At 40.4% G+C, this 13,814-nt stretch overlaps 1 protein-coding gene across 1 annotated transcript in view; it reads right to left on the reverse strand.

Moving 5' to 3' along the window:
- The window catches only part of dnmbp (dynamin binding protein), a 36,913-nt gene extending 23,379 nt beyond the window's left edge, over window positions 1-13,534 (reverse strand). Inside the window, exons 1-4 of the mRNA XM_079476438.1 lie at window positions 13,201-13,534; window positions 4,138-4,337; window positions 3,928-4,050; window positions 194-2,410 (exon numbers count right to left, since the gene is read on the reverse strand). Of these exons, the coding sequence (XP_079332564.1) occupies window positions 194-2,410; window positions 3,928-4,050; window positions 4,138-4,282 (2,485 nt within the window). The 5' untranslated portion in view covers window positions 4,283-4,337; window positions 13,201-13,534. The remainder of the gene's footprint in view (window positions 1-193; window positions 2,411-3,927; window positions 4,051-4,137; window positions 4,338-13,200) is intronic.
- Window positions 13,535-13,814: the final 280 nt, after the last annotated feature.

The raw sequence follows: 13,814 nt of genomic DNA on the forward strand, positions 1-13,814 counted from the left end.
CGATTAATCGTTTGGCAGGCCTTTTTAGAATGGATATTTTGTTTTCATCGTTTCAGTCGAATGATGTACTGAATAAAATAAAACAACAAAAAAGTTGTCCTTCATATTGGTAACTAGAAAAAAGCTTAGTGCCTACTTTAAAAAGCAAAACATTCTATAATATTCAACCGAGTGTGAAGAAAGAAATGATTACCTTGTAGTTGCTGCTGTTCCAGAGTCAGTGTCTCCATGGTGTATGTGCAAAACTCTAGATTCTCTAGCGCTTGTTGTCTCGAGGTCTCATCCTGCTCGTCTTCAAGCATGGCCTTAAGCTCTTGGGCTGTATGGCAGTACATATCAATGTCTCTTTCCACCTCCTCCAACCTTAGGAGTGACCTGTACTGCTCCTGTTCTCTCTCTCTTTCTATCTCTTTCCCCAGAGCATCCTCTGCATCCTCCACCTCTTCTACTACCTCATCCTCTTCCGGCGAATGGTAGAAGGGGTTGGACGAAGGCAGAGGCTGACAGGGCATCACAGTGTTGGTGTGGATGCATGGAGGAGGTGGCCGTGGTGCTGGCCGTGCAGGTCTGTAAGGCTGAGGAGCAAGGCGCCCATTGCTGGTGACAAGACATTGCAGGTTTGAAGGAGCTGGTGGCCGGAGGACCCGTGGACGAGGAGGAGGTGGGCGTAGCTTTTTTAGTCTTTCGAGAGAGGAGGAGGCGGAGCTTGCTGGGGAGGATGTGTGGGGGAACAGACGGTCGATTGGGGAGGATCCACGAATGATGTCATTCTCACTGCTGTAGTCCAGAATGGAGTAATGGCGGGAAACTTTGTTGCCGCATCCGCCGCTGATCTCCTCCCATCTGCTTTGTTCGGTTGGATCGTTGACACGATCTGGTAAACTGTTTTCGAATTCAATCAGCTGCTGGGAAAGCTTGGCTTCAAGATCGCCAGCGGACACAGACAAAGTTTCCAATGTCTGAGATGTAGGTAACCCATTGGAACTCGACCCAAACCGGTCCCTGCGACAATTCGATATTAGATCAGCATCATTGACGCTTGCGTGGCGTGTCACCTTCTTCTGCCTGTTCTTTTCACCAGAGATTTTACTACCGAAGGGTTTCCTGCTGTCATAAGACGCATAGCGGCCACTGTTTCTTGTCCAGGTGGAATTAGGTGAGGTTTTTGTTAGTGGGTTTAAACTTTGATTCCTTGTGATGGGTGCTGGTGGAGGTTCCCGTAAGATGGTGTGTGAACTGGTGCTGTATTGCCTGTTACTGAGGGCATGCAAACTGGGTCTAGGAGGCAACCGGGGTCGAGAGTGATTGCTTGAGCTGCTTCTTTGAACTCCCCTGTGGGGTTGTGTTTGAGGTGGTGGGGGTCTCTCTATCCTTCGGTTTTGTGTTTGAAGTTGTGATTGATTTTGCATCGCCTTTCTCTCTTGGGAAGTTATATCGGAGTGTGTGTAGTCAACACGTTCCTCTTTTCTTTCTTCGTCTCTGCGTTCGAAGTAATCCAGGTCCCATACAGTGTGGTCTTCCTGGGTTGCCCACTCCTGCCCATATTCTGGAACCATGTGATCATGTCCAACCAAGCTTTCAGGTGTATAACACTCTTCTCTGCCAGTAACACAATTTTCATTTTCAGGTTGTGGTCCTTCCATCTTGACGAATCGATGTGGGAAAACACCTCTTCTGCCATGTATTTGCCCCTCCAACCAGCCATCCTCAAGCGTGGCCAGGATACGGATCCTATCTCCTACATCAAAGTCCAGCTCGCCGGGCTCAAGGGCCCGAAACTCATGAAGGGCAACACCGTATACAGCTCCTTCTTCAGCCTCCTCCTCCTCTTTCTCCTGCTGTTGTTCAGTTTCCACCAAATTATCTTCATCTCTCTCTTGTTCTTCTCTCATCTCTTGTTCTTCTCTCATCTCTTGTTCTCCTCTCATCTCTTCTTCTTCTCTCATCTCTTCTTCTTCTCTCATCTCTTCTTCTTCTCTCATCTCTTCTTCCTCCATGCTGTAAGCCGAATACTGTTTCAATACCTGAGGTTCAGGCTCCTCCTGAGGCAAGCGCAGGGGTCCAAGCGGCTCCACGAATCCCTCTGGAAAAAACCCTGTCCTGCCGTCCAGCTCACCCTGGAACCAGCCAGGCTCCGGCAGGCCTATGATGGTGATGACATCACCCTCACGAAAGTCAAGTTCTTCGTCTAGCTGGGCGTGGAGGCTCATCAGGGCGCGGGCCTGACCCAGGGCGTACGGGGGGAGTTCGGATGCCTGGGCAGCTGCACTACGCTCCGACAGCTGCCTGGATCGACCAGAAAGTTCCAACTCTTTGACACATGACATGGGGAATAGGCCACGTGAGCCCCATTCATTACGGCCTCTCATCCAAACTTCCTCCACGCTGTCTTCAGCAGCAACTACATCACCTACAACAGGAGAGAGCAGAATAAACACTTAATGGGTATTGGAAACATGAATTGTAGAATTACTTCGCAATAGCAAATACATTTTGACAGGTCTTCCAGCAAATGGAATATATTAACTTTGGGAATGTGAAAATATACTCTAAGAGGGAGCAAAATGCCTAGTTGATCTTCACACAGTTCTATTGCTTTTCACATATAGCGATTTTCTTTTGTTCCAAATATAAACTTAACTACTAACACAACTACAGTACACAAAAAATTATTACGTTTACAACTCAGTAAGTTGCCGCTGAGAAAATGGTCCCCATTATACAAATATTTACATTACTTTTAAGGTTTAAAGTGGATTAGATTATGGATTTAGATAGATTTGCACAATGTGTTTGTTTTATCTGCATTAGTTAGTACTTACTTATATAAGTAGCACTGCATTCATGCTAAATCATGCTGTGTAAAAGCATAAAGGCATCTGCTAAATGACTTAAATGTACATAGAAATATATTCAGCAGGTGTTTAATTGTAATAAAATTTCTGTTCGCAAACAGCACAAAAGAAAAACACTATATCTTTATGCTGTTTTTGTGAATGCAATTGGAGCTGTGTGAAGCTCACCTCTGACCTCAGGTCAGTTTGGACAGTAGTAAAGAAGTCACGGCTGTGGTTTCAGTCTGAAACGCACAACAAACACACCAGCAGGAGCCAGAATGTCCAGTAGGATCACAGGGGTCACATTCCACACCGACATGCTCCTCCTCCCATTGTGTTCAACTCATAAACTAAAAAAGCGTTTATGATCCTCGTTGAATATGCCAAATACATCAAGTTTTTCGCAAAAAACTAAGGAAGTGGGTCACAGTATTTCACATACAATTTCCACACATGGTTCTGTCTGAACCAGTAGATTCTTTGTCCTGCTACAACATTTACAGTATGATACTGTATGCACATTTATTTTTGAAGCAATGAAGAGAAGACAGACAACTCAATCAATTCATGATTCAATACAGAGCTAATAGGCAAACAATAGAAAAACAAACACGTGGTTTTCACATTTATAATAAACCTATTGGGATGATTGGTATATACTCTTAAAACAGCTAGTGACATCTAGTGGGGCACTGGGATCAGTGCTACTAAAAATGCTATTTTAAACCACCTGTAGAGACAGTTTCAATGAAATGGAAACCATGAAGTAGGACAAAACTTATTAAGCATAAAAATAATGCGTATGATTGTTCAATAATTACAAGTCAGAGCTTCCATTTCTGATTCACATCTCTACTACATGAAATAACGAAAAGATTGCATAAACCTTAAAACGTGATCATAGAAGCTGGTTTTCTCAGCATTCTTGGCATTTGGCCTGAGCTCTATTCTCTACTCTAAAATGATACATTTATCTCTCACAAAAGGCATTATGCTGCTTTCAGGCAGAACTTGGGCTAAAAAAAAGAGAAGATAGGAATACAAAAAGAAGTGATGGCATGTTCAACAATTAAACTTGTGCTGTATTTACCTCTCTTTAAGGGTAAGGTTCCAGACTCCACAGAATTAAAGTCATTGATGCACACATAGAGATTCTCTCTTGTCTTGATGCTTGGAATTGTAACTGGTTCCACAAAAGTGCTTGGAAACTGTCCTGAAAAAAAGACAGTGGAAAGAAAATGAACATTTAAATATAGAAGGCATGAGACTACCGGGTAGTGAGTTTAATGCAGTATTTTACCTGTGACTCCATCTTTGATACCAAGCAGCCAGAATTCATCAACAACGCTGAGCATTTCTATGACATCACCAGTAAACAGAGGAAGTTCTTCTGAGACGCTAGGTAGGAACTCAAACACAGCACGCACCACCGATCCAGCCTCCATGTTTACTTATCCACTGACTGCCACAAGCATCAGAAATCTTCATATAATGGAGCTGCTAAGGAACAAACAAATAAACAGGATAATCGATGGTTTGCATATCCATAGGGTATTACACTGTTTACTGTTAAAGATCTGTAGCAATTTCCCATTCTAAGGCAATGAAGTCAAATAATGACTTCAGACCAGATGTTTGAAATATGCAAGAATGAGCAACCAGGGAATAGAACAGTATTAGTCGTTTTAATATTTCTCCTTCAAACTTGTTGTGACTGTTATTTAAAAGGAAAAGGGAGATTAATTTCACCTCTCTGCACAACAAGCAGAAATGTGTTTATAAACCAAACCAAGAGATATTTAGTAATTTGCACAAGAGCAATAATGGGGTGGAGGCCCCGAGGGACATGCCATCACAATGAGTCAAAACTCTGAGCAAGAACATTCAAACTACAAAATTTTACTTGTGAGCCCTAAGAAAATATTTGCCTCGGTTTTATTAGCGACAAGTGGTTATTATGGTTTTACTATAAATCAAAGAAAAAACTTTTGCCTTTAAGAAAATATTTTATAAATTCTTAAAGGGACAGTGTACTTGAAAGATGTGTCAACGTCTCTTTCCCGTGGAAACCAAAATAGGATATTTTGAGAAATGTTTGATGGTTTTGTGGAAATGTAAGTCAAGGAGCCAATGTTGTGTGCTGGCGTTTACCAGCAAAATGTGTGTTCTGTAGAAAAATCTATTTAAAGTCTGTTAAACGTTCACACTAATATGAACTATGAACACTGCCAAAGGATATAAAAGCGTTTATGGATGGCGAGAAGTTATATAGTATATAGATATAGAAGTTATATTGTTCTGGTCCTCCTCATTTACAAATAAATGAAGAGATTGATCTCACCCACTGACGCTGCCAATCCAGAATGAAAGGAGGACAAAATACCACAGTGAGAGTGTGAATGTCACACAGAGAATGATAGAAAGAGAGGAAATGAGAGCTAAAATACACATGTTTCTGAAGCTCAAAGTGCTTTCTGTCTTCTCTGTGTGCGTGAGTGTGTCTCTCTTTAGGGACCTCTATGGTATCGGGTGATGGGTAACAGGTGACCCTACCGGTGGGTGATGTGGGTCACAGCAGGACTTGTGTAGTTACTATGGTAACGGTTTTCAGGTGTGAAGTTTGTGTCTGAAAGTTAGCTACATTTCTCTGTTTTTATGAGGCTGGTTTGACGGGAATAGAGCGGTTCCTTCCCACTATACTTTATGTAAGATTAGTGGTGTAAATTAGTAATAAAAAAAACAAAAAAACAATCACAATAAACCTGAATGCATAAGCGACAGAAGTGGGTAAAATCCACTAATGTGCATCTGCAAGGTATGTTGCACAACGTCATAAAACTTTTTAGTCAGGCAGCAACATGGACACCTTTATCTCCAAAGTCTTTTAGACAGCAATGCGTGTCAGTTACGAAAAAAATGTGCACTGATAGAACTCTCACAATCCCACAATCCTCTACGACAGTAAACAGTAAACTACAGATTAATTATAACATTACCGAACATTAACATTACTAAAGGAGTGTGAAGCTAAAAAATCATTTGTTTACATCTTTGGAGAGCATTCACAACCCGAGATTTTCCGCTGTGCTGTGATCCACGATCAACACATGGGAATCCCTGTAAAACAGAAAAAATGGAGACTTTTTGTCTCAGTGTTAAACACCTTTCATTGTCGCTGTCGCACTATTTCAACACCACATCAAGCTGACCAAACCTCAAAAGTCAAGTGAGTTGCTTTCATAAGGGATGTCCAGGCATGTTCAATGTGAACATGTCCAGGCACATGAGCATAACGACACAGACACACATCTGTGTGGGTGTGTTAGAAAGAGAGGGTAGCGTCTCTCTGCTTTAGGAAAAAAATCCCACAGAACTGGGAGATCCCAGTGTGTCATTCCAAGAAGTTCTGGATATTTCCAGCTGACTACACAGTTCAGTTTATGTGAGTCATCATGTCAGACAGAGAACTTGTATGCTTTTAAAAACTTCCTGCATCTCTTTTGACTAAGATTTATTTCACTTTATTTCATAATGAATTCTATGCTTTGCCTTGCCTTCTATGTTTTACGATAACTTCATTTAATTTGACCTACTTTATAACACATTTAAAAGTTATAATGTACTTGCGACCTCTCTAAATAGTGCTACCAAGCACATGTTGCGCCTAACAGCAGTTACTATATTTACTATATAAATTGAACCTTATACTTATGAATGTTGTTATCTCCATCATTTGACAAAAGAATAAAGGACATGTGTCTGCTTATGTTTTGCTTCTTGTCCCTCTGACTCAGTTCATCTGACGCAGAAGAACAAGGTCGGCACTGATGAGCAAACATGCCCTGTATTTGAGAATAAATAGCATATACCACTCATCTACCGCATGTACAAAACCGGTAACTTCCTGAATTACTCACTAGTTGTTCTAAACCTGTAAAAATGTATTTAGTTCAACAAAAGATATTCAGAAGAATTTTAACAACCGACATTTCTGGGGCACTACTGACTACCATAATAGAAACAAATAAAAATGGCTCAAAATATATTTTTGGTGTTTAACAGACCAAATATTTAATTTAAAATGCACCACACATTTTCTTGGAATAAAAGATTATTGGCACACATCATCAAACAGCTTGTATACTAACATGTGTATCATTTGTGTTGTAAACAAACGGCAGTAGGAGAAGCTGGGAAACTGAATAAGACAAAGGCCTTTATAAAACAATTTATTAAAATCAAACTCACTACAAAAATTCTAAATTCTGCCTCTTCATGTCCAATAAACTTCAAATTGTGCAACAGCAACAGCTGGGTCCAGGGATGTTTGTTCAATAATTTGATGTTAACAAGTTCAACTCTTGAAAATCAGTAAACCCTTTCTCTCTAATATCTGCTAACACTATACTATGATAGGCCGCCAAAAGACAACATGTCAACATATGTGCATAAATCTAACCCTTTAGGCCAGGGGTCTTCAACCGGGGTCTCCGCGGTGGAACTGCAAGGTGTCCTCTAATGACAGTTTACTCTTAGGCAACTTTTTGTAAAAGAAAATTATATTACAACCAATGTTCTATTTAAGCTTCACACGTACGCAGACTTTTCGTGTAACCACCGCGACAATGATCCACGAGAAAGACAATGGAGGTCAGAATTATAAAATAGCTGTGTGTTCTGCACCACACACAGAGAAGCAGAAAAAAAAGTAGATTTACACTTTATAAAACGGCCTGCTTTTACAACAGAATGCATAACATCTGCACTGATTTCGTTCGCATCCAGAGACAACCTCTACCTCCACTAGAATAGTCTTTGTGCCATTAACCAGGGTCAGTCATCTGGCCTCAATAAAAACTAAGGTTCAGGACAACGTGTACAGTATGTGCAACAATAACATGCATAAAAGTGGTAATGTAATTAATTTAAATTATATTGCTATGACAATAAGGGTTGTTTCTATTTAAATAGCTCTGTTCACACATTTTGTATAAGGGGGTCCCTGCTCCCTGCATCTCTCATCTAAGGGGTCCTTGCCCCGAAAAGCTCGAAGACCCCTTCTTTAGGCAAATAAATTGACCTGCCGTTACTGAACAGTCTACTAATACTCTAATGGGACTTAGGAATATCCAAATAAAGTGTAACCAAGGCTTGACCAATCAACACCTGCACCTACTGTTTCAATGGATAACACACTCCAGCATGCATCTGCTGTGTAATGAATTACATTCATTGGGTCTCATTCACTATTAATTGTGTCGCACATTTGAACCTTCCACGAAAACGTCCCGACTGATTCACAAATCGTGTGTACGCACGTGAATTTGTTCTTAACCCCGTCCAAATGTTATTGAATTTGGAGTATTCTAAATGAGTGGCCCGTGTGCACAAGTTTAGTCATTTGCATAAAAACCCCCATATTAGGGCTTTCCTCCTAAGCTTTCCTTTACCACCTGTCGTCACTTCAGTCATGTGATGCTGTAGAAGTGCACTGTCCTCAAAGTCAGTTCATATACAATAAAACACCTTTTATACAGACACGCAGTTTGCAGAGTTCTCGTTAGCCGGCTGAAAAAGCGCTGTTATATATATAAATTAAGATATATATTATTTAAAATATCTAACTATTATACAAGATGAAACCAGCATTTTGTCATAGAGAGAGAGAAAGAGAGAGGGCGAGAGAGAGAAGGAAAGAAAGAGACTTGTGATTTTTGCGTACGGGTTCTTTTAACTATTCCTATCTTTTCTCTTATGTTTAGGATACATTTTATCACGAAAGATTTTGTGAATCATGATGTGCTTGTAAAAGCGCTCTGTGTGTATGTCTGCTTGGTGAATGAGACCCATTGACTTGTTTTCATATATTAATTTCCCAAATTGTATCTATGCAACTCATCACGCTTGCATTCGTCATCCAAAATGACGGGCAAAACTCTTGAGCTCATAAAAAAAGATGAATGAACAACGAAAACTAGTGAAATGGAGAGAAAGGCTCTTAGAAAGTCTGCATGTGTGTGTGTGTGTGTGTGTGTGTGTGTGTGTGTGTGTGTGTGTGTGTGTGTGTGTGTTTGTGTGTGAGTGAGACACTTGGCACTGGGGTGATAGCGGTGGCATTACAACAGTCAGCTTTGTAAACACAAGTCTAACACTCACGCTGGAGTCTTTCAAAGAGGTCACACACACGCACAGAACAGCTGGCTTCAAAACAAAGTAGCAACTGTGCATTAGACGAAAGATTCAGCATTGTGGATTAGAGTGACATAAGATCACTGTTGTGTATGCGGCTGAGTTTGTTTGTGGGTGTCTATGCATGGTGTTGACCCTGTCTCTCTTATGTACAATAGCATCAGCCATTACAATAACCAGGAAACAACCAAATGTGACACTACATGACATGCAACAACTACTAATGTCCTAATCTGGGAATCTTTGAATTGACATGCTGCAATATTATCATTAATAATATTGCATAGTATGAACATTAAAGGGACAGGGCACGGTGTAAGACTTGCACACATCTGGCTAAAACACAACCCACACATCTGGCTTTGCTTTGCCCAAGTGGAATAAACATTATATATCATCCTTGCTGATTTTTCTAAACCCTGACATCTCTTTCCATTCTGTATTTCTCACTCTCATAACTGTGTCTGAGCCGGTCCTGAATGTTGTATAAATGCAGAAAAATGTTCTTTAGCTACATGTCAGCGGTTTCTATTCGGATAAGACAATCGCCTAAAATCCAACGCAAACTCCTTTCCTCTGTTCCTATTCCACTACAGTGTTTCCCTTCTGGAACCTGATCTGCTGACCGCCTGCTTTTTATTTATTGAACAGGTCCGATTTCATGCCAACAATAGGGGGAAATGTGGGGAGGTGGTGAGAGGGGGCTATTGCAACACAAACTGAGGGCTGGAAGCTTCCCTATTGTAACACGTTCTGCTGCTTTTTTATACAACTGTTGTGTGTTTATCGCTCTTGCATTGTGCGTGCCCACATTGTGACACGGAGGCTGTCGCCTCTCTTAAAAGCATTCCAAAACAGTCCCAACACCGGATCCTTCTAGATAATGTAAGCTCCAAATTATGTGGCTTACTCCCGTCAAACAGAATGCGATGAAAATAATGTATTTTAATGAGATCATATCAATAAGAAATGCAAATACAAGGAACTAAAATATTTCTTTATATTTTCTCTATTATATTTATGAAATAAAAAGAACATTCAGTCACAATGAAAGTAAAGGGATAGTTCACCTAAAAATGGAAATCTTGTCGTCATTTATTTACGCTCATGTCATTAAAACATGTCAACCTCATCTCCAAAAAATTTTATACGGCTCTTTCTTTTGTGGAACGCAAAGGAAGATATTTAGAGTGGTTTCTTCCATGCAATGGAAGTCAATGGGGGCCAACATTGTCTTCTGCAAAACAAGACATTTTGGGGAACACACTCTCTTAAACTACATTTGTGTGATTTCTTTGTTTTTTGAAAAGTGTCTGAATAGTTCAGCTTTGCTTTTAAGTAATTGAAGACAACGCTTTTTCTTTTCCCATCTCTAAACATTTTTTTAAGTACACTTCCTCATTCCTTCTTTTTTGCCTCATTCTTTCTTTTTTCCTCTGAGTGCCATATTTCTAGGCTGACTTCCCAAGAACTAGGGTTGAAGGTGTATATTTGGCTGGTCCGAGCTCAGTTTTATGGCGAAATCCAGTGCTAAAGAGACCATGCATGGGGTGGAGAATTTCCCCTGAGACAGAGGACAAGAGAGAGCCAGCCCAAAGTGAAAAGTTTGCCGTGGAAACCAAGTAGCTTGCAGGCCTGTTTAAGAAGACTTTCTGAAATGTCAAATTCTTCCAAGCCCCATCCCTCCCATCCAAAAGCACAACCTTGAGAGGCTGTTTTTTATCTATAGGCTAATCTCCAACAGAGAATCGAATGAGGTTATTGGACTTCTGCCCACTGCTAAAGCTGCATTCAGATTATAAGCGACTTTGTCACTGCATACCACATGGTTCAGGTCGCTAGTGGTAAATTACTAACAGCAAGGACCAGTCTCTCCTCCATCTTTACGTTACTACAAGAGCTAGAGAAGGATAACGTCAGCTCTACCATCTTCCTCTTGGCTGTCTCTTCTGAAAAATCGCTCTTCATTTGCATGAAGTTGAAGATTTCTCAGCTTTGTCATGCCTTTTAGACAGCAATGCTTCCAGTTACTGTGTACCCAGTTTCAAGGAACAAGTCCGAAAAAAGGATCTAATAACAGTTCTTGTTACTTTCAATAGCACTACTTAAAGCTGCAACTATTTCAAATGTCAAATGGCTTGCTGTGGGGTTGCGACAAGCACATATGCATGATGTGGGTGCATGGGTCACCCAATTAAAACAAACCCAGAGTCTAACCCACATTAAAGCCCGGGGGCCTGTATTATATAGGCCTACCCTAATCTAACAAGTTTGAACTTCATCTGAGTCCAAGAGAGAGAGTCTTGTGACAGCAGCTTAAAGTAACAAGAACACAGCTGGTGTTCTAGACAAATATCCATCAGTTGTTGTGAGATTAATGTTGTCAAATGAGTTGTGCAGGTAATGTAAAAACAAACCGCGGCTACATCTGATATCAATGACAGAACCAATGATGAGAGACATTGTAAACTCAATATTGAGTCATAAAGCCTAAACTTCAGTTCTGGCTGAAAAAGCATGTTAGGAATGTTCCTGCTCTGGGATCTGATTGTTTCCAGTACTATGGAGGCATGTTTGTACAGGTTTAGACATTTTTGTCATCATTTATTCATCCCCCTGTCATTACAAACCTGTGTATGATTTTCTGTGGTGAAACACAAAAGATGTTTTGAAGAACATTTAGACTGAAGTAAGATGCCTATCAATCTCAAAATATATTGACCAAGCAGATGAACTGGCCAATACTTGGCCATCTTTATAGTTTTCGAATTAAACAATATTCTGTATGACTCTCTTTGGTGGTCTGAGTTGATATCATTTTGTATAGCTACTGTATAGGACTATGGCTGTCATTTTGCAACATTGACAAAACAAGCCTCCAATGACAGGGAATACCACTGCCCACCAAATCAATAATTCAAACTCTTTGTGTGTAACAAGGAATCAAGTCTCATGTAGTTTTCTGTAAACAGATCTCCATAGGACTTGATGACTTTAAAAAGTGATAAACTATTGAATGGTGATCTATTGGTTCCAAATAAAATCCCAACACACTGCCCGTAGAGAACCACAACTACATTTTCACATTATAACCGATAATTTATTTGATTCCTGTGATTGATTCCATTTTGTCAGCAAGCTATATATTGGATGATGTATTTCAAAATCAGTGGAGCATTTAAAAATAAATGCTACACTTTACTGAAACTCCAAAATGTAAGCATCCCAGATAGCACAATCCATCTGGCTTACGTCTTTTTGACGTCTGCATTTACATCTGAAAGACATCTGCAATACGTCTATGAGACGTCTGAACGTCTGTAATACATCTGCTAAAGATCTGGAAACAACTGCTGCGTAAAAACATCTGCTAAAACATCTTAGAAAGAGCTGTTGTTCATCCATTCGAAGTCATAAATATCGTACAGACATCTTGTAGAGGTCTATGACGTCTGACATCTCCGAGACGTATTGCAGATGAGCAAACCAAGTATCCTGGATGTCTTGCAAATGTAAATGCAGACGTCAAATAGACGTAAGCCAGATCTATGTGTGCTATGGATCCCTGTGTCAAATGTAAATACTGTCATGTCAATAAGAGGAACTAATGTGATAATGGCAATATTGGATTACAAAAATAGAAAACAACCGAGTTCCGTTAATCGTTGGGTAAACACAGCATGCCAACACATATGCAAGTTTAGACTGTGCTGATGAGTAGTATGCATACTATGTTTCGCTCATGAATAGTGCCCCAAAGTCTGGCATGCTAGCAAAAGAGACGAAACAACTGACAACAGTTGTCGTGCCAGGTGACGAGTATTGCAAACTACTTCAACATACTATTGGCATAATCAAATCACAGACAATTCTCCTAATTGAGGTTTATGATTGAAAGTTATTATAAAATGTCTACGTTTGAAATGCATGATTTTACAGGCACCCTTACTTATCACGATAATAACTAGAACGGGGATTTGCTTGCTGGTTTTATGCAAAATAAGTAACATTAACAAATGCAAACCCAAACGGAAGAAATGTTTCCACTAACAAATGTATCTACTGTATAGATCAGCGGTGTAACTCCCCATTCTGGAACATTAACGCGTAACGACGCTACCATGAACTTCGTTTAAAACTCGTAATAACATCCATCCTAAAATATTCAACTTACCTCTGTTTCCTCGAGTCATGTGTCTTCAATGTGGCTACACAGCGCTGTTAAAAAGGCGCGACCAAAAAGCAGAGGAGCTCTTCAATACGAGCGGATGCTTTGCTGTTTCCCTTTTGCTCTTTCTATCGCTTAAATATCGCTCATGAACACGCATCGGATCAGCGCGACAGGCGTCGTTTCTGCCTGTCAGTCCTTGGCTCACACGTTGCAGATGATCCTATCTGGCTGGTCATCTCTACGCCACGGCGGGATCAGCTGTCATCCCAATGCAAGTCCCACCAGGCTGATCCTCTACTCCCTCCATGCTGACATCAACATCAACACACTACCCACTGCTGACAAGGACCTATCTTGAGCACGGGGCTGACTTCAAAGAACGCCTGAAAGAAATTCATGCTCTCCATCAACCCTGTTTTCGTACATATACTCCCCTATCCGATATTATACGTTGCCGAAACAGCATCGTTATATTGAGTCAAACGATCTAGAAACGTTATTGAGAGGAATAGATCAAATCATAAAAATGGCATCTTGTGTAGTGTGCACGTGATAGGTTTTTTACGAAATCGTTAGCTTTCCTTTAAATAACCTTACTATAATGAGGATCATTTTAT

Source organism: Barbatula barbatula, assembly GCF_947034865.1.
Source record: "Barbatula barbatula genome assembly, chromosome: 16".
Classification (NCBI taxonomy): domain Eukaryota; kingdom Metazoa; phylum Chordata; class Actinopteri; order Cypriniformes; family Nemacheilidae; genus Barbatula; species Barbatula barbatula.